The 22,517-nt window shown below is 38.1% G+C and overlaps 1 protein-coding gene across 1 annotated transcript in view; it reads left to right on the top strand.

The window, feature by feature from the left end:
* Positions 1–20,393, top strand: part of LOC137291384 (protein O-linked-mannose beta-1,2-N-acetylglucosaminyltransferase 1-like) — a 40,020-nt gene extending 19,627 nt beyond the window's left edge. Inside the window, exons 4-21 of the mRNA XM_067822706.1 lie at positions 3,373–3,485; positions 4,372–4,437; positions 4,794–4,907; positions 5,411–5,528; positions 6,320–6,418; positions 7,043–7,170; positions 8,781–8,851; positions 9,124–9,199; positions 9,799–9,924; positions 10,580–10,638; positions 11,307–11,379; positions 12,955–13,083; positions 14,900–15,090; positions 15,825–15,933; positions 16,710–16,781; positions 17,190–17,231; positions 18,562–18,629; positions 19,988–20,393. Coding sequence (XP_067678807.1) covers positions 3,373–3,485; positions 4,372–4,437; positions 4,794–4,907; positions 5,411–5,528; positions 6,320–6,418; positions 7,043–7,170; positions 8,781–8,851; positions 9,124–9,199; positions 9,799–9,924; positions 10,580–10,638; positions 11,307–11,379; positions 12,955–13,083; positions 14,900–15,090; positions 15,825–15,933; positions 16,710–16,781; positions 17,190–17,231; positions 18,562–18,629; positions 19,988–20,036 — 1,703 coding nt within the window. The 3' untranslated portion in view covers positions 20,037–20,393. The remainder of the gene's footprint in view (positions 1–3,372; positions 3,486–4,371; positions 4,438–4,793; positions 4,908–5,410; positions 5,529–6,319; positions 6,419–7,042; positions 7,171–8,780; positions 8,852–9,123; positions 9,200–9,798; positions 9,925–10,579; positions 10,639–11,306; positions 11,380–12,954; positions 13,084–14,899; positions 15,091–15,824; positions 15,934–16,709; positions 16,782–17,189; positions 17,232–18,561; positions 18,630–19,987) is intronic.
* The last annotated feature ends 2,124 nt before the right edge of the window (positions 20,394–22,517 follow it).

Here is a 22,517-nt window from a genome sequence, read left to right as displayed (position 1 = left end):
AGCTACAAGGTGCCACCCAAACATGTCAATGGTCTCTGCCATGTTAAAACATCATCACCTCTCAGTGACAGCTAGAAGGTGCCACCCAAACATGTCAATGGTTTCTGCCATGTTAAAGCATCATCACCTCTCAGTGACAGCTACAAGGTGCCACCCAAACATGTCAATGGTCTCTGCCATGTTAAAGCATCATCACCTCTCAGTGACAGCTACAAGGTGCCACCCAAACATGTCAATGGTTTCTGCCATGTTAAAGCATCATCACCTCTCAGTGACAGCTACAAGGTGCCACCCAAACATGTCAACAATCTCTGCCATGTTAGCGTAATAACCTTGACCACAATCTTAAACATAAACTAGGTTCTTTTCCACGGAGACATCCACCCAAATGTTGCGGGATATATAGTTAAACTGAATAACTGAAACAGCCACACATTGCCACATAGATAAACTGTTTATTAGTATGTTATGTTAATGTAAAAGCTGCAATTTATGTTGCTGTAATTTGAGTTTATTATTACTCTCATCGGTCTGAAAAAATGATCAGCCGTTGAACCACCATGTACTCAGTGCTGAATGTGGAAAACCTAAATGAAATCTCAATAGTTTAATATCAAATAAACTGTATGGATAACAACTTCTTTTATTTATTCTTTTATATAGTGTGACATTTGGACCCAGATTCCTGCTTGACAATGGTACAAGAATCTACACTAAGTAAACTGCCATACAAAGGATGTTATCTAACTTGTCCTTCTGAATGTTGTTAATCTCAGACTAATAGATTTACCTGGCTTATTTCAAAACCCTGTATTAAGATTATGACCTTTTGTGTACTTTGAAGAAGAAATAGCATATCTTCTAGATCTAAGTTTCCATTGACCAAAATGCTACTTATACGAAACATCCGATTTTTCATGTTATGCTCAAGTGCAACATACATTTTGTCTGACTGTGGATCAGAGATAACTTCTTTTGAGTAGCATAATATGTAAATTGAGGGTCAGTATTCATGATTAGATTTCTGAGAGATAATTCATTTTATGGTAGGACATTTATGATCAGTTACATATTCTGTACTTGCAATTTTGAGATCATCATAACAAATTTGAAGTCGATATTCATGATTAGATTTCTGAGAGATAATTCATTTTGTGATAGGACATTTATGATCAATTACATATTCTGTACTTGCTATTTTGAGTTCATCTTAACAAATTCGAAGTTTATGACAGATCAAATAAGAAACTTCTGTGTTGAAAGATGTTTGCTCAAATGTTTGAAAGGGGTTATGTAATATTTAGCAGTGATCTAAACACTATAAATCAATATGACTCGCACATGTGCACTATGCACAGGTACGCCTCTCTACCTGTAATATTGACTTTACTCACTGGAGCCAAAAATTGTCTGACATTGAGTTTTCAATAAGGATTTGATTACATTGCCTATTGATTGTGTCTATTCAGCACTAATCACATGGTTAATGGAATTATTCATACCATATTTGCTGCATTAATCCTCCAATATGCTCTTTCTGACTAACTTCTAGACCTTCAGAGTTTAAATAATGTGGCTTTAGACTGTGTTTTAAAATATAATGTTAAGATGTCTATAAACAATGATTTGAAGTGTGACTGTTAATGTGTAGATGTGTGAAGATGTCTGATCGCAGTATAGCTAAAATTAAACTGAAGTGAACTTTCTTACTGTAGAACATAATAAGCACCCCTATTAAGACCGGATATTTACATAAAAGTCCATATGTTCTTCTTTATGTCATAGATATTCAGAACAAAAAGCAAAATGAACGATATATTCAATCATAGAAACAAGTAAGGGAACACATGAAAGTACAAGTGTTCCTTTATTTCTTTTCCACGTTTCTTAAGAAGGTATGTATTGCTCTATGAGTTGCGTTCTGGAAATGAACAAAGGAACACTTGTGCTTTCATGTGTTCCTTTAATTGTTTCCATGAGTATATAACTGCCATAACTATTGAACTAACCTTGTTAACCTGTTGTTAACCTGTGTATGGTTTTGGTATGCATGCACACCTTTAAATTTTGTAGGTCATCAGTGTAATGAGTACTGTATGTCCAGGGAAGAACTACAGATGGTTGTTAAGTTGCTACTTGGGTAGACTTCCCAGGAAGATTATATGTGTGATCTGTAACAGATGGCCATATTGACGTGATTGATTGGCCAGTGGAGCGATGAACACACTTCCGTGTGTTGATCATGTTGATAAGCAGTGCCATCGAATTCCATTGTCTCCAACTTTGATGTATTGAATACCCATTTATGTGGAGCGTAAAGCTGATACTTCATATACTTATAATTATATTAACTTGTGTAAAATGTGATTTCCAATTTGGGAAGTGTTAAAAGGGGCCTAGTGGTTAAAACATTCGCTTGTCATGCCATGCCCAAAGCGCACATGGGTACAATGATTCCCCACATCGGGTGTGAAAATGGGTTTTGTCATATTCTGACAATTAGAACTTAAAATTAGTCAAAAAAAATCCAGGGATGGTTGTGTCATGAAGGATATGCTGCTAGAGGCATGTGTTATAAGCCAAATGCTTCTGTTTATATATCTGAGTTTATGGAACATTTACATCCTCAACCCCATTTGGTAGGTCTGATTTCTGGTGGGATGGTCAGATAATAAGAAAGTTGAGTCAGATGTGTCCGAGTTCAAATTTCCAAGCTCCCTGTCAGAGGAGGTTCTAATTGTATTTTTTATGTCAGTTAAACCATCTTAGAACTGATGAGTATATATGTATTGTGGAAACTGATAAAAAATAGTGAAGACACTGTGGTTAATTCAGTAACATGAATCAAGTTATCCCAAGTTCTTCATGATATTCATTGATTGAAATAGTCTGTAATTCTAACCATTAATGTTATGACATGGACCACTGAATTTAATGCTGTTTTGAACCTAAGTGTGCAATTTGCCACAAATGTAATGAGGCAGACACTGTTGATCTCACACACCCAACTAGTCAAAGACCTGAGAACGTTTGTGTTCAGTACCCGATGCTTAACACAAGAGACAGTCGACAGGATTGGTTGACACTTGTCATTGTATACCAATTTTTGCATAGATCACTGGATTGTCTGGTCCAGACTTGATTATTTACTGACCACCTCCATACAGCTGGAATATTGCTGAGTGTGACATTAAATAACCTACCAAACCAACTAGTCCACAGCACTTGTCTGTTCATGTGATACAATTAGATTTGTTGAGGAAATAACTAGTCAAACTTCATCGTCATGCATCAAGATTTCACTAATCATTTCCAATGGAGTTCTGGCTCTGTCTAACCCCTCTGTAATGTCCACTGTTGTACTTGTTGTAGATGACACTGTTGGTGATGGCAAGGGTGACGTTGTGCAGATGCAGTCAAGGTCCATCTCGGTAGAGGTTGTGTCCAGCAAAGAAATCGTCTTCGTCTCGGTGGATGGAACTACTGTGAGTACAGGTTATCTGTGAGTGAGTGAGTGAGTGAGTTAATATTTAATGTCACATCGGCAGTACTTCAGCCATATCATGACGAGAACAGGTTGTGAGTGAGTGAGTTAATATTTGATGTCACGTTGGCAGTATTTCAGCCATATCATGAAGAGAACAGGTTATGAGTGAGTGAGTTAATATTTGATGTCATGTTGGCAGTATTTCAGCCATATCATGACGAGAACAGGTTATGAGTGAGTGAGTTAATATTTGATGTCACGTTGGCAGTATTACAGCCACATCATGACGAGAACAGGTTATGAATGAGTGAATATTTAACGTCACCTCAGCAGTTTTTCAGCCATATCATGATGAGAACAGGTCGTGAGTGAGTGAGTGAATATTTAATGTCACTTCAGCAGTTTTTCAGCCATATCATGATGAGAACAGGTCGTGAGTGAGTGAGTGAATATTTAATGTCACTTCAGCAGTTTTTCAGCCATATCATGATGAGAACAGGTCGTGAGTGAGTGAGTGAATATTTAATGTCACATCGGCAGTATTTCAGCCATATCATGACGAGAGCAGGCTATGAGTGAGCGTGGTTTTATGGCACTTTGAGCATTATTCCAGCAACATCACATCAGATGAACACCTGGATGGAGATGGGCTCAACACATTGGGGAATCTAACCTGGGTCTTCAGTGTGACAAGTGAACACTTGAACCACTAGGCTACCCTACCATCCCTACAGGTTAGGGAGTAAAGGTGCAAACTGTTAACATATGCTATGGATAGTAAAATGATAACAGCAAAAATGAAACATATAGTATTGCATTCTTCAAATAAGAACTGCTCGTTACTGTTGGTAACAGTGACTGACAAATATGTTCTCTGTTTTCAGGTACTGCAAGAAAATGTCTTTGAGCTCAGTCGAGGCATGCATGTTGTGGTTCTCAATCAAGCAACAGTAGGTTCATTGTACCATGTTTATTTGTTCTGTCACTGTAATATCAAGGTCAGTCAGACCACATGTCCTGTTGACCTTTGTTATGTCCTGTTAGAATTGATCTTCAGAAACCAGGTCTTATCATAAGAGGCGACTAACGGAATCGGGTGGTCAGGCTTGCTGACATGATTGACACATGTCATCAAATTCCAGTTGCATAGATTAATACTCATGCTGTTGATCACTAAATTGTTTAGTCTAGACTTCATTATTTACAGACCTTCGCCACATCACTGGGTTATTGCATTAAACAACGAACCTTTTCATCATTGTCTTGCAGTCTTTTCATCATCAGTTTATTGTTTGCGTTTCCCCAGGGTAGCGTGATGGCGAAGCGGGTGTTCGACACGTACAGTCAGCATGAAGACGAAGCCATGGTTTTGTTCCTCAACATGGTGTCTGATGGCAGGATCATTATCTTCACCATCAAGGTAACATACTGTGCTTACAGTCGAATTCAAAGTGTAAGCAATTTATGGAGATTTGTATGGGTATGTAAACAGTGCCAAGCCTCGTAGTGGAAAGTGCCTTGAGGAGTTTTCATTAAAAAAAATTTAAACCAGTCAATGCACAATAGTTGGTAACTATATGTGGACAAAGTTTATTGTTAATGCCAAACAATTACTTGGTTACGAAATGCTACAGGTGCCCTTCCACTTTATTAATATTGAATTCTTTGCGTCTGATGCAGATATTTATGTCCCTGTTTTCTTAGAATGGAATGTGGTGTGTCTATGTCACCAGTGAAAATGAAACTAGAGCAGAACTCTGAGACCATAACATAATTCTTAAACATGATTGCAATACCGATCAGTCTTGTGGTGAACTTGTTTTTTTTTTAATGATTTTTACTTAGTATTGTTAAAAGCGGCATGGAACAAAACTTCCTCATGGTGCCATGTTACTATTGTTAGATGGATGTGTGTCATTTCAGGACGAGGCTACATTCCACTTGAAATCTGTGGCACGCACATTCTTACGGAACCTTGGCAGTGAGAAGGCTGAGGCACTCAACTGGCGGGATATGTGGTGTTTTGCTGCTTTCAAGGGAGGTAAGTGTTGTGATTCACCACTGAATCAGGAGAACTGAGAAGCTTAGACAACACAGTATTCCATCGCTCTATGTTATGGTTGATTGGTTAGTTAGTGCCATATTCAGTAGCATTCCACAGAAATTATGTCTGTAAATAATTGAGTCAGGGCCAGACAATCCAGTGATCACCAACATGAGCATTGATCTGCGCAATTTATGATACAATGACGTGTGTCAACCAAGTCAACAAGTCTGACAACTCAATTCTGTTAATCAACTCTTATGGCAGGCAAGGGTTGCTGAAGATCAGTTCTAGTCTGTATATTCACTGGTATCAGAAGTAGAATTGACAATGGAAGATAGGCAGGAATTAAGTATTTTATTATATTTACCAACTGTCTGGATTTATTATCGTTTACTATACACCTGTAATTATCAGTGTTTTACATCGCTAGTTATCTTTGCTGTTTCTCATAAGGGAAATAGAATCAGTACATTGTGTGCATGAAGGACTGTGAGTGAGTGAGTGGGTGCGAGTTGTGTCTTTCGCCACTTTTAGCAATATTCCAGCAATATCACAGGACACCAGAAATGGGGTTCACACGTTGTACTCGTTTGGAGAATCTAAGCCGGATCTTCAGCGTGATAAACAAAAGCTTTAACCACTAGGCTACCATACTGCCCCTGAAGGACTATGAACTTGTATTGAACTTAAATACAGGTTTTATTCAGATTGTATATACTTGATAATATCCTGTTTTTCATGGTGACTCTATTTTGATGTGTATGTATCCATGTACATTGTTGTAGGCAAGAAGCTGGGAGAGGCACATGGTAAATCCCCCAATCTGTCATCTTGGGGTGAACGAGCAACGTTCAAGGTGGACATCCCTCTTTTGCGACCAGCAGGTTTGTACTGACATCATAAGGCTACACATATCTCCTTCTGTAATCTGTGTAGCAGATGGACACAAATATTTGTCCCTTATGTGCATCAGGATCCTATGACCATTAGCTTTATTCTAGATTCATCCTGATTTTTCTCCTTATAAGGATACCTGTGTCACTGAGATGCAACAGGAGGGTCCTTTGTAAGACACATCATCCAATTTTCTTCCTGTTTTATCCTGACTTGCCAAGAAATCAGTATTGAGGTACACGATTGTATTGCAATGGTACAATACACTTATTTATATCTCCTGTATTGCAGGACATACAATAGAATACATGTTGTTTTTTCTGTGTATATACACGTATTGAATGGGAGATGATATGAACTTATGGAATACAAGTGCTGTACTGGGATAAGCGTCATATTGTAGGACATCAGAATACAAATTGTATGGCAGCCTCGATGTATCATTACACCTCTACATATCAGAACTGCTATTGGCAGTATTGTACAAACACACTCACTTGAAGGTTTGATTCAGTGCAGGATTAATCAAGCATTTGTCTTCCATTTTATGAGAAGTTGAAGTTGAGCTATATGCTATGTCCATTGCACATGCTGAGATGCAGATGCTGTTATAGATGCTGAGTGTGGCTGGCCTGATGATGATGTTGGGAGGAGGAGAAGAGCCTTCTGTAGTAAGGTGGAGGGGTATGGCAGTGTTTGTAGCTGCTCTGACCCAGCTCCTATCATCTTCAAACCAGAACCGGTAGGTGGTCGGCAGCCTTATAACAGCTAGTCAGGGACCGTTCATAATGCTAGGAGTGTGATAATGATTTTAAGAGGGGTCACCCATTTTTTCCTGGCGAGGTAGGGGATACATGAAAACATTCAGAAATCATGCTGAGTAATTATGGAAAGTGATTGGGGGATGGGGTCATTTATTTTGTACATGACATGCAGGGTCGCTTACTTTGTAAATAAACTTTAGGAATGGTCATTCATATTGTACATGCTTCTCCATAGATATCATCATCCTCCTTGCCATAAATTTATACACAGTTATTATTCTCTGCAGCAACAACGTTGCAGGGGATATGGAAAAGAGTACTGTCCTTTTCGTCTGTGTGTCAGCAATACTTTGTCAGAAGCATATCTCCTAAACTACTTATGATAATTTAACCAAACTTGATAATGTGTCAAGAGTGATCATTGATGTGCCTTTTGGGGTTTAGACCCACATATGAATTTTATTTTGGGTGGTTTCTATGGAAACGTAACCTAGGCTGTGACTATGAGGGTGTCATTTTGTCCCAAGCAGATCTTCCCAGCTTGACACATGATCTGTAGATGTGCCTTTTGATGATTAGAGCCAGATATGAATTTTATTTTTTGTGGTTTCCATATGAGCATGACTTAGGCTGTGGTTTTTGAGGATGTTATCTTGTTCAGAGCAGATCTCCCAAACTTTAGCTTTATCCAATATCCCTAGATCTTTTTAGGGATACCCCAGGTTGTGAATTTTATTTTTTGTGGTTTCCATGAGAACAAGTTTGACATTGACTGAAATTGGTGGTTCTGCTCTTTGTCTGCTCAGAACTTTAAAACGGTTCACTTATTTCTTCACCACATGACACATAGATAGGTCTGGTGATATACTGGTACCTTGTGGTAGGTTTTGAATTTTGAATAAAATATTTTTTGCTTTTCCATGGCAACAAGTTCGACCTCGACTGAATTTGGTGGTAGTGTTCTTTTCCGGAGCAGAACTGGAAAACCATATAATACTCTCCTTCCACCCAGTCATCGAAACATTGACATGCTGTGATCTTAATTAGTAGACATAGTCATTATGAGTATTTTGCCATTGCATTGTTATTGATGACTTTGTCTTCCTGTTTAACTTGATATTATGAAGGGTCTGGTAAAGGGATAGAGCTTTGACAGCATGTTCAAAGTGAATCTCATGCAATCCATGTGAAATCATGTTACCGTGTTCCTGTTGGGAGTATTTAATTAGATTTTTAATTATAATTGTCTTTATTACAAGATGCCAAACCTAATGTTCAGTGTGTGAAAATCAAAATGACACTGTTGATGTTAACAAATTCCTTTTATCAGGATTAAACAGGCCAGATTTAGCTTAATAATGAATATGAAAGAAGATATTGGGCCCTGTGCCTCAAAGAGATCTTAATGTGACGATAAGTGTTATACTTAAACATAGGCTGACATTTGTCATAATACTGAGATCAATTTGTGTAGTGGGGCCCTGAAGGTTAAGAAGAAGGTGTTGTGGTACAGCATACAAGGGAAGGTTCGTGTATATTTTATCTGTAACATGGTGTCAGTGCATTTCATTTACAATTTATTTTTCAGCTGAAAAACAGTAACATAGAGTCTGTTCCTGTGGCTGTTATAGCCAGTGACCGGCCCCATTACTTGTATAGGTGGGTAAATTATTCCATGGTATTAATGCTCAGCTTATCATTATACTTATCTGATACTAGTCATGATGATACAGCCATTACAAATGACAAATGTCCACGAGTCTTGGTGATACCTTAATGACTCGGCAAGGACTGTAGTACAAGTGCCAATTTCTGTCCTTCATCCATTGTGTGTATCTATTCACCTTGGGTTTATGTGGTGTAAGTCTTTGTGTTAGAATTCTACCTAACCAAATGTATTTAGTTTTCAACTTGGTTTTCACACTTGTCAGAATGTTGCGGACCCTGCTGTCAGTGCAGGGATCCAACCCCAAGATGGTCACTGTCTTCATTGATGGCTACTTTGAGGTATGTTGGAGATTTAGATATTGGATGTTTAACATGTCATTGTGTCAGAACATGTTTATAGTATTATTATTGTTTGTCAGTTTCATAAATAATGTGTCATAATTTTCACCATTGCCTGTTTGTTTATAAACTCATAGAAACAAATAAGGGAACACAGGGAAGTACGAGTGTTCCTTTATATATTTCCAGAATTTCACCCTCAGTACAATACACACCTTGTGAAGAAACCTGGAAAAGAATAAATCAACACTTGTACTTTCATGTGTTCCCTTATTTGTTTGTATGAGTACAAACTCCACAGGACTTGTGGTAACCTGTTGTTTCATAAATTTGTAAACGTCATATGTTTGTTTCTTCTGCAACTCAGTGACATAGCATTTATGAGATACTATATGCATTCTGTTTATGTAAAATACTTGTGACCAAAAATCTATGATCTTTTGATGCAATGCAATGGTTATTCAGTATGTTGTCATTCTGAGACAGTTACAACGGATAAGATTGTTTTCATGTTTTTGTTGCTTTAAACAGTGAAGTTAACTAATTACTTATTTGGCTTAAGCCTACTTTTTCATGTATTATGTGACTTTATCATGCAGGAACCACTGGAAGTTACCAAGCTGTTTGGTTTGAGAGGTATCCAGCACACTCCTCTTGGAGTCAAGAATGCACGTATTTCCCAGCACTACAAAGCTAGCATGACAGCCACATTTAACCTCTATCCTGTAAGTTGGTGTGGAGCTTGTTGAATGTTTTTACCTTTATCCAGTAAGGTAATCTGGAGCTTGTCCATTTTCAGGCACATCTTTGTCGGATCACATAACTATATGGCACGTCTGGGTTAGAATTGATCTTCAGTAACCCATGCTTGTTGTAAGAGGCGACTAACGGGATCAGGTGGTCATGCTCGCTGACTTGGTTGACACATGTCATTGTATCCCAATTGCACATATTGATGCTCATGCTGTTGATCACTGGATTGTCTGGTCCAGACTTGATTATTTACCTATTGCCACAATATCGCTGGAATATTGCTGAAAGGGGCATAAAACTAAACTCACTCAGTTGTAAATAGCATTTGATGTGATTTTGAAACCAAGGTATGAAATAATAAACAATATTAATGATACATTTGTTTGGAAACTATTCAAATTGCACCAAACAAACAGTTACCTGTTTTCATTGTGAATTTTCACAATATATCAGTAAGTGGGATTTTATGGTATTGTCACTTTAATGCCTTTGAAATGCATGTAGTGTTGAAAGGCATCGTCCTTGACTATGCAAATTAGCTATGTTTCAAACGTATACATGAGTTCCACTGGTCCAGATGCTACTGGAGTGAATGTTAGCCTTATGATTGACTTTGTACATCTCCAGAAAGCAGAGTATGCTATTGTCATCGAGGAAGATTTAGATGTATCCCCAGACTTCTTCAAGTAAGTTCACAGAAGATCTGTTACTGAGCATCTAAACCACCAACATTAATAAGACAGACATCTTACTCGCACTTCAGATTGTTTCTGTTAATGCTGTACTCTCCTTGGTAATAATAAAATGCATGTATTTTCCTGTAATTGTTAGGATAAGGCCTGTATATTTGATTTTAATGATGAGGACAATCAAATCTATCTGTTAGAAACACATAAATCCAACACATTTTTTAAATTATTTTTTTTATGTTTCTAAAGAATGAAGATTTTATGGATATATCTTCTTTATTATGGAAACACAACATTTCGGAGTTAATGCTTACTCCATCAGGTGATTGAGAATGGGGTTAGAGCTATATTTATATGTGCAGGTAAACAATAACAAAGTAACAAGTTGAATGAATTAACAAAAGCTGGAAGCCAGTATAAATAAACACTGATAGGAAGCCGACAGTTATGAGTTGGAGTGATGTTATTGATTATTTTTTTCACTTATGTAACCTGAGATGGCACGGTTGGATCACTGACATGGTTTCATAACATCAAAAGACCTGGGCAGTGGGGTAGCGGAGTGGTTAAAGTGTTTTTACAGCAGTGACCCAGGATGAAGGGAGTGAAGGCTATATGTCCGGTGTGTGGCAAGAGAGTGTACTGTACAGTACTGTCTGTTGCAGCTACTTCAGTCAGACACTGCACCTGCTGGAAGAAGATAAAAGTCTGTACTGTGTGTCTGCCTGGAATGATCAGGTGAGTTGTTCACCCCACCTGGAGCAGCATCAGGGTCCAAAAGAGATGTAGGCTTATTGACAATGGAAAGTCATGCAGTCCTCCCTTGTCATACTGCCCTTTGTGAATGTGCGGTTTCAGATATACTTCTGGGCCTAGATTTTTTAAGCTCTCTTAGCACTAAGATAGTCATAAGTTATTGTTAATGTATAGCACTGAACACTGTCGTAGCACTAAAAGAGCTTTGAAAATCTAGGCCCAGGGTAATTGTGGTTCCCATTAACAAAGGCTCCTCAGCAATCATCTTCATGTCATAATAGCATGTCAACAAATCTGCTGTTGTGCTCAAGTTCATCATGTTTTATACACTATGAAAATTTTGTGCAGTTGGTAATAAAAGGGTTCATTGTACATGTCCTCATGTTATGGATTTACAGATGCCAAATATGCATTCAGGTTTTCTTGATGAATCTACTAAATTACAGTAGACAACTTATCTTAGGATATACCATTAGCTGAGCGTGTTTGGGAAAAACTGTGTCATGAGAATAATGTGCAAATATAACCAGTGAGAAAATATCTTCTGTTGTGTGATTGTCCTCGAAATGGCTAGGGATGTTGTTTTGATAGAAGGAAATAAGTTTTTAGGATTGTTTTGGTCATGCAAAGTTTTGAAGGATAGAAACTGTGTATGCTAACTCCTGTGTATGTGGTGCTTATATTACAGGAATTGACATACTCATATTTTCAACCTCCATGACTTTTATGTAGTTTTACCCCATGAACATTTAAACCATTCTGTATTTCACCATTAGTATACCATTGTGCATTCTCTTCCCACAGAGGTTACTTGTCATATCTTCCCACAGAGGTTACTTGTCATATCTTCCCACAGAGGTTACTTGTCATATCTTCCCACAGAGGTTACTTGTAATATCTTCCCATGAACCTATGTTCTAATACGTCCATATTTCCCAGTTCTCACAAAGTCCCCTTGCTCTAGGAAGTAGCAGCACAAATGATCTCCCTTCTGTCTATCCTGTCAGAACACATGCTTACATCTACTTAGATCCAGCTTGACTAATACAAGCAAATGAGGGGTCTCAAGTATCCCTCCTCTGCTGGGGACTTGAGTTGATGTGACAACCAAAACATTTAGTGGCTAGTTTTTCAAACGAGGGAAATGGAAACACCATTAAGTCGCCATACCATGACTGAGTTCTGTCTAGAAGACACATTTGTGCATTGTGTTGCGGAAGAGGTTCTAGTTTCCCGAACCATACATAAATTATGGAGGCCTTACAAATGATCACTTTTGAAGCAATGTCGCTGATTGCACAACTAAATCTGAATGCGACCAGTCATGAATCCTGAACACTCACACCATGAAAGGCCCATATTAGGACAGAGGTTCATAGGAAGATATGATAAGTAACCTCTATGGGAAGAAAATGACCACTGTGTGACCATCATGCAGTGCAACCCTGTGGCTGTGATAAAACCTATCTGCACATTCACTATGTGTGCATTCCCCTGTGTTCCACAGTATGATAGAATCAAGTTACAGGGCTGTATATGCTCTGTATTACTGTACAGGGCTACGAGCACTCCTGCAAGGACCCAGCCCTGCTCTACCGTGTGGAGACAATGCCTGGCCTTGGCTGGCTGCTGAAAAAGAAGCTGTACAAAGAAGAGTTGGAGCCACAATGGCCAACACCAGAGAAGGTGAGTTGAACATTATCAATAGAAAGTATTGTTATAGGTTACAGCAATAACACAATGACTCGGTTACATTACATCACTGAGACCTCATGAACACAATGGCTATGTTACGTTACAGCAATGACCACATGAACACATCCCTTATAGACCATTCAGATGCCATTGGTTATCATGATGTCACAATGTATTAACATCGCTGGTCTCTGTGTAGTTGCAGGCGGTTGTCTTAAGTGTTACAGTAAAGTCACTATTTATCACTGCTTACATACTGAAAAAGTTTAAAGAATTATTTTGGATAGAATTAGAAGCTCACCCTCTTTGATATCTTTTAACATGTCTTTGATATTATATATTTAAAGAAACCTCTTTGATTTGAATGTTTCTCCACACATGTGAAACCTTTCTTTCATGTATATATAATCGACATATTTGAAATGTTTTGCTGTGTAAATGATGTAATTGTTATGAAGGTTCTACCTATTGCCTAACAAGCTTAAAAAGCACTACCTGCAATTGAAGCCATGTCCATGCCATTGAACTGTTGTAGGTTACAGCAATAACACAATGACTCAGTTACATTACAGCAGTGAGACCACATGAGACCAGCAATGGCTATGTTACTTTACAACAACCACATGACAGCAATGGATATGTTACATCATAGCAGTGAGACCACATGAAAGCAATGGCTATATTACGTTACAGCTATGAGACCTCATGAACACAATGACTCGTTACAGCTAGGAGACCTCATGACAGCAATGGCTATGTTACATTACAGCTATGAACACTTGAAAGCAGTGGCTATGTTACGTTACAGCTATGAGACCTCATGAAAGCAATGGCTATGTTATGTCGCAGCAATGAACACATGAAACCAATGGTTATGTTACATTACAGCTGTGAGACCACATGACAGCAATGGCTATGTTACATTACAGCTATGAGACCACATGAACACAGTGATTCATTACAGCTATGAGACCTCATGAAAGCAATGGCTATGTTATGTCGCAGCAGTGACCACATGAAACCAATGGTTATGTTACATTACAGCTGTGAGACCATATGAAACCAATGGTTATGTTACATTGCAGCTATGAGACCACATGAACACAGTGACTCTCTTACATTACAGCTATGAGACCACATGAAAGCAATGGCTATGTTATGTTACAGCAGTGACCACATGAAACCAATGGCTATGGTACATTACAGCAGTGAGACCCCATGAAAAGAATGCAGAGTTACGTTACAGCAATTATCACATGCATACATTGACTTTTGTGTTACAGCTAAAAACTATGTGAATGAAGTGACTATGTTACATGTTACAGCAGCTATCACGAGAATGCTGTGACATTGTTGTATGTCACAGCAATTACCATGTGGATGAAGTGACTATGTTATATGTTATGAGTGACTGTGTTACATGTTATCAGTGACAATGTTACATGTTACAGCAGTTATCACGAGAATGCTGTGACATTGTTGTATGTCACAGCAATTACCATGTGAATGAAGTGACTATGTTACATGTTACAGCAGTTATCACGAGAATGCTGTGACATTGTTGTATGTCACAGCAATTACCATGTGAATGAAGTGACTATGTTATATGTTATGAGTGACTGTGTTACATGTTATCAGTGACAATGTTACATGTTATCAGTGACTATGTTACATGTTACAGCAGTTATCACGCAAATGCTGTGACATTGTTATATGTCACAACAATTACCATGTGAATGAAGTGACTATGTTACATGTTATGAGTGACTGTGTTACATGTTATCAGTGACAATGTTACATGTTACAGCAATGGGACTGGGACATGTGGATGAGGTCCAGCTTTATCCGGAAGGACCGTGAGTGTGTCATACCAGACATATCACGCACATATCACTTCGGCTCAAAAGGTCTGAACATGAACCCCTACTTCCAGGAGATCTACTTCAAGAAACATTCACTAGTCACATTCTCCAATGTCAAGTTGAAAGATGTTAACAGGTAAGGAATGCACATCATTCACACTGTCACAGATGTTTTATTTAGCTTAAGAATGATGGAATCTTGCATCACAATGCCTTACAGACCATTGTGATGTCATTGGTTACCATGATGTCACAATGTGACAACATCACTGATCTCTTTGCAGTTGCAAGTGGTTGTCTTAAGTGTTACAATAAAGTCACTATTTGTTACTGTTTGCATGCTGAAAAAGTTTAAAGAATTATTTTGGATAGAAATAGCTTACTTTGATATGTATTAACATATCTTAAATATCGTATCTTTTAAGAAACCTCTAAAAGTTTGAATGTTTCTCCACACATGTGAAATCTTTCTTTCATGTATATATAGTCCACATATTTCAAAAATTTTGCTGTGTAAATTGTGTAATTGTTATGAAGCCTTAATCTTGCTTAAACATCCATACTATTGAATACATTGCCAAAGGTGTAAGGATCCCAAAATTTGATGGACATTCTGATTAGTTCTTGGGAAGATGTCTTTGTCTATTAAATGTATGATTGATACCTATGAAATTAAGACAGGTTGTCCTCCTAATTCGGTAGTGTGCACAGCTACTGTACCTTTGTCATGTTTGTCATTGACATGCATGCCACTTTTTTGAAAATATGTTCATATGGATGTTTGTTCAGATAGTTAATTTGCTGATGAAGTATCTTTTGTTGTCCAGTGTTTATGTATAGATTACGTGGCAGTTCATCTTCTTGTTCCAGCATTCAGAAGGAGAACTACGAAGAGGTAGTTAAAAGTCTTATTAAGTCGGCTGAGGTGTTGAATCACAAGAAGTCTCCATGTAGTGAAGACTTTATTCCAAACACGCAGGTATGTATAGCAGCAAGCAGTCATCAGAAGCAGGGTACCATGTTTGCTTTTTTTGGAGCCAAAGGGCAGTGGGATATTTTAATATGTTTGCGAATGTCTCATCCACAGAATTACCAAAACTGAAAATGGTTTTCAGTACATTTCATATGACAGTCAGTTAACATCATAGATTGTTTTAAAACATTAAAATGACAAATGTTTAAGGGATTAGAAACTGCTAGTCATATTTTCATGCTGTGTTAGTATAATTTTGTCCTGGACCTCTCTTCTTTCATCAAGACATTGGGGAAAGAAGTCAAGCTGGATGTAGACTAAATATTTTACTTCTTGTACATGGGTATTAGACATGTGAGGATCCAGGTTAGAATTGGTTGTCATTAACACATGCTTGCTGGCGTGGTTGACACATGTCATCATATCCCAGCTCTGTAGATTGATGCTCATGCTGTTGACCACTGGATTGTCTGTTCCAGACTTCATTATCTAAAGACCACCGCCATACAGCTGGAATATGACTGAGTGTGGTAGTAAATAACAAACCCAAACATAGGTATAGGGCTGAGACTCCAGAATCACTATCATTGAGTATCCAGCAGATCCTGTAGCAGCCAAGAAACTCAGCTCAACTGAGCTATCCTAAATATGGTGCGGTAGAAGAAGGATCCACTGCTGCTAGTGGTCAGCAAGTCTGAGGGATCCTTGTAATGTTTTAACTCCAGGATGACCTCGTGTCTATGTGTATCATTGTTAGAACTGTCTCATCTCTTGTATTTCAGGATAAAACATATGTGATGTACATTCAGATGAATTCACCTACAGATTATGTTACATGGAAACAAATAGCAAAGGTAAGTGAGGCAGGGATGTACTCCACGATCAGTAGAAAATGTAGGGGTACAAGGTGTAATAAGAAAACATTTTCAGTATCTTTTAGAATGCGTAAGTTAGTTTGATTTCTCCAGACCTGTGAAGATGTGGGTTAGAGTCTTCAGTAACCGATGCTTATCGTAAGTGGTGACTAATGCAATAGGGTGGTAAGGCTCACGGACATGGTTCACATGTCATTGTATCCCAGTTGCATAGATCAATGTTCATGAAGTTGATCACTGGATTGTCTGGCCCAGACTTATTTACAGACCGTTGCCATATAGAAATATTGCTGAGTGTGGCATTAACCAACCAACCAACCAACCAACCAACCAACCAACCAACCAACCAACCAACCAATATAATCCTTTGTTTTGTTATTATTTCAGTGTTACCATTTATGGGATTTAGATGTCCGAGGATTTCATAAAGTGAGTATTGAGTTCATGAGAACACAAATTTTTGCTTAGAATAATAGTGTGTAACCATGTTGTTGTCTTAGAACTATTTCTTCAGATTTATGTGTATCATTATCAAGTAAATTAGGACTGAAGAAAGATGAATTTTGTATTGGATGATTCTGATGATTAATACCCTGTGGGCTATTGACAGGAGTTGGACTGGAAGGGTAGGGCTCTCGATGTCTCAGTTCAATCAAATATCTGCAGTTAGTTATGGATAGGAGAGATAAAGTCACCCCTTTTCCAGATAAGGGACAGTTCAGTAGCCTTGGGGTTGAAGGGTTCATTCATCACACTGAAGATGATACAGTCATCTTTGATATCTTCAGGGTATACATTCCAGTAAGTCACCACTATACCCTGAATGCATCTACGGCTCAGCTTGATCAAGTTATTACCTCCCTTGTCTGGCTTTTTATCCAGTCAGGTGTCTATGCTTTGAAACTTTTGCAATTATCTAATCAATTAAACGTGGCAACACAAACTATGCAGAAGTTCTCTGAAAGAGGTAGAAGGAGTTCTTGCATATATTTTTAAAAGTTTCCTCAAAATCTGAGCTGCATTGCAGCTGTGGTGGCTATATTTGTTGACACTGGCAAGCTTGGTTGTAATGGCAGCTGAGCAAAGGGAGGTGAAAAAATTGCGTCCAGGATGTAGGGGAGACTTATTAGAATGTATACCCTGGAGATATGGAGAATGGGGTACAGTGACAATGTATGAAGCCCATTTGTGGTGTCCCATGCCAGGATATTGCTGGAATATTGCTAAAAGCAGTCCATCACCATACTCAGTCATTCATTCCTTTCCAGAAAAAGGTATGTTGGTAAGTGGATAGTAAGGGTCATTCATCATGATAGAATGCTGCTGTTATATACGTACTGGATAATGCAGGCTCAGTGTCAGTAGGTTTATGCACATGGATATAGGACTCATGAAGATCCTGTTAGAATTGGTTTTCAGTAACTCATGCTTGTCAAAAGTGGTGACTAACAGGATCGGGTGAATGTCATCATATCCCAATAGTGTAGATTAATTCTGATGCAGTTGATCACTGGATTGTCTTGTCCAGCTGTAACTCACAGGATAATACAGGGTCAGTGTCAGCAGGTTTGTAGCTATGTTATTGCATGTGATAATTATTGTCACTGAGCATGTGTAGAAGTACTTATTAGTGCCAGTCTAATACATAGTCTCTGAATATATATACTTTGGACAGAAGCAAACATGTTTTGATATGATCATTGGTACTGTTAATTGTTCCTCTAAAGGATGCTTCTGTCACTTGTGTTGTTTGTTTCAGAGCATGTGGAGGTTGTTTCTTAAAGGGAATCACCTCATTATGGTGGGGGCACCAGCATCACCGTACTCGTAAGTGTCCTACTTGTGAATATTGGTGCTACCACAATATATACACCTATAAACATAAGGAATATTCTACTGCTAAGGAATCATGTGTCAGATCATGTGCAAAATATACTGGATTGATGCAATGCTATGAAAAGATTATATTTTTGGTTATGAGTTTTGTGTACTGTATGTATTTCCTTGCAACCATACAGTTAGATAGTGAGTTAAGATAACAGAGGACATGCAATGTTGCTGACATGAATATTGAGTTAAGATAAAAGTGGACATGCAATGTTGCTGACATGAATAGTGAGTTAATGATAACAGTGGACATGCAGTGTTGCTGACATGAATAGTGAGTTAAGGTAATAGTGGACATGCAGTGTTGCTGACATGAATTGTGAGTTAAGGTAATAGTGGACATGCAGTGTTGCTGACATGAATTGTGAGTTAATGATAACAGTGGACATGCAGTGTTGCTGACATGAATAGTGGGCTAAGATAACAATGGACGTGCAGTGTTGCTGACATGAATAGTGAGTTAAGGTTAAAGTGGACATGCAATGTTGCTGACATGAATTGTGGGCTAAGATAACAATGGACGTGCAGTGTTGCTGACATGAATAGTGAGTTAAGGTAATAGTGGACATGCAATATTGCTGACATGAATAGTGAGTTAATGATAACAGTGGACATGCAGTGTTGCTGACATGAATAGTGAGTTAAGGTAATAGTGGAGATGCTGTGTTGCTGACATGAATAGTGGGCTAAGATAACAATGGACATGTAATGTTGCTGACATGAATAGTGAGTTAATGATAACAGTGGACATGCAGTGTTGCTGACATGAATAGTGAGTTAAGAAAACAGTGGACATGCAATGATGCTAATATGAAATAGCTCTTAAATATAACTGCTTTGCGACATGTCACAAATCAGTTTCTCCTTGGAATAAATAAAGATATCTGCTTCTCTGCCTTGCTGTATAAGCAAACCATTGATTGGTTGACACTCAGTATTGTCATGGCAACCAGTCTTGCCTTTGGTGCATTCGTCCTTATATGTAACCCTTACTTGATTACATCTACAATGTCTAGTCAAATGAATTAAGTTTTGAAGGAATAGTAAAACTGCTAAAAGAATGTTACACAACACTGAATTTTTCAGGGGGCATTGAAATCATTTGCAGATGTGTGTTTCCTTTGTTTACCCTCCAGATATATGGCTATCTAAAAAGTGATTAGGAAAATAGGATTCATTTGCAAGGATGGAAAGTTTATATGAATCATTGAATGTCTGATGTCAAAAGTTGTTATCCTCTTTAGTACTTGTGTGAAAACTAATGTTTATGTTTCAAGCAAATGTTTTCTTTTTTTCAGTGAATTCAAACCAAAAGATCTGGTACCATTATTCCTTAACTCAACATAAGCATGGGGAAGGTAACATTAGCCAGCACCACAAATCAACATCAATTTCTACATCAACCAATCAGAATCAACAAGCGACTCAGCCAATCAGCTGTCAAGATTTACCATTCAAATCAGATAGCAGAACTTGTATTAATATATCTTGTGATTTCTAGGTATTCCTGATTTGAAGGTGCAAGGTCAGGTGTCTGCATTTGTTAAACAATTCATATTTTGGTTATGTGTGCTATGGGAATTCAGCTATCAATGTATGTCTTAATCACCTGCAGTTCAAAGATATTCACCGTTACATGATATTCTATAAAAATAGATTAATAATAAATTGTTCATGGATGATGCTGGGCCAGAACAGCCAGCAACCAGCTTGTGCTCACTTTAAGTATGTTGTATAACCACCGTCAAAAACAGAGATTATTGTTCATATTAAGTAGACTTTGATTCCACAAGGAAAGTAACCATCCATGTGTTAATAGCTTTCAAAGTATAACGAATATGCACTGATGATTTTGCACCTTTGATACACAAGGATTCCTTACATGTAACATATCTTGTTTCATCTAGACACAGAGACATTTGTGACGTACAGCATATGATGATACTGGTGGGTGAAAATATTCAGCAAAGTTTTCCCTGCATCTTCTAATAGATCAGGAATTGTTACAAATGTATGCACGTTACACATGGTATACACCATGTGGCTGGTGTTTACATTTGATATTTCTGCCAGAACTCTCCACTGATGTGATACACATATCAATGCTGATGATTTTTCCATGGTGCCAAAACATTGATGCATTAATGACGTATGAAGTCATCCTTGAATGTATTTCCGTACTATGCTTTTTATGTGAAACTAGTTGATATGTGTTATTTTTCCATGAAATCCACAACTAAAGCGTAGCAAATCTGAACCATATTACATTAGTAGATAGGACAGATTAATGAAGTAATTTGACAGGGTGTTCATTGACGTTTTTGGTAGTAATATAAGTAGAGGATGCCTGCCCTTACCTGGCTACAGTTAGGACAAAGGCAATGGTGCTATTGTTCTCACAACCATTTGTTTTTATTCAGATATGTAATGTTTCACTTGCTGTCTATCTGTCTAAGATATCAGCCAAATTCTTGAGTGAGCAATCTTAGCAAAAGGAACTTTTGTTTCATGAAGTAAGTTTAGTTTTATGACATTTTTAGCAATATTCCAGCAATACCATGGCAGGGCACACCAGAAACGGGCCTAACACATTGTACCCATGTGGGGAATCAAACCTAGTTCTTGAGCATGATGAGCGGACACCTCAGACATTAGGCTACCTCACAGCCCTGTTTTTCATGAAGACACAAACACAAGGTCCCTTATTGTGTGAAGCCTATTTCTGGTGTCACTCGCCGTGATATTGCTGTGGCGTAAAACTAAACTCCCTTATGCATTTATTTGTTCGTTGCTTATGTTGAGGTAGCCATGTACTAACCAGTGTATACCTAGACAAGCAAACAGACAGGGTACAGTGATTTGCTCACTTACTTGTTTCGTTTTTTTGTTTTGTTTTTTACTAACACAAAATTAGAATTCCATTTTATTTTGACATATTTTGACCATATGTTATAGTTGATCTTCCAGCCTTTTGGTATGATTCTCTTTTGAGCCAACAATGTCAAGAGTGGAACAGCATATTCCACTGCTCCAAGGATTAGCTTAATCCTAGCTACATTTTAGGAATTAGTATTCACTGCATTATCCAGGTCTCAACATACACAATGTTATGCTGTACCATCTCCACATATTGGTTTGTTGTTGGCTTTAATACATACTACTGTATGCTTAAGTTGAACCACCATATGATGCAGCTGAAGTTGGTGGCCTCATATGATGCAGCTGAAGTTGGTGGCCTCATATGATGCAGCTGAAGTTGGTGGCCTCATATGATGCAGCTGAAGTTGAACCACCATATGATGCAGCTGAAGTTGGTGGCCTCATATGATGCAGCTGAAGTTGGTGGCCTCATATGATGCAGCTGATGTTGGTGGCCTCATATGATGCAGCTGATGTTGGTGGCCTCATATGATGCAGCTGAAGTTCAAACCATCATATAATGCAGCTGAAGTTAGTGGCCTCATGTGATGTATCTTAAGTTGGTGGCCTCATATGATCCAGCTGAAGTTAGTACCATCATGCGATACAACTGAATTTCTGACCATCACATGATACAGCTCAAGTTCATGCCATTGTATGACTTAGTTTAAATTCATACCATTGTGTGATACATTGTTACCCTTATATGATAATTCTAAAATATTCCTGTTTAAGCTCCACCCATTGTCCTACTGTTTCAGCTCCAGTCTTTATCATGCTGTATAGTTACTAAATACATACGTGATGACAACGGTGTGAAAACCAACTTCATGCATACTCATTCCTTTATTTATAATGTCATTGATGATCTGCACTGGCTGAAAGCGATGGGGCCTTCGGTCCTGTGAC

The sequence above is a fragment of the Haliotis asinina genome, chromosome 7 (genome assembly GCF_037392515.1).
Source record: "Haliotis asinina isolate JCU_RB_2024 chromosome 7, JCU_Hal_asi_v2, whole genome shotgun sequence".
NCBI lineage: Eukaryota > Metazoa > Mollusca > Gastropoda > Lepetellida > Haliotidae > Haliotis > Haliotis asinina.
The sequence above is the reverse complement of the archived record's forward strand: the minus strand, read 5'-3'. Positions and strand labels throughout refer to the sequence as shown.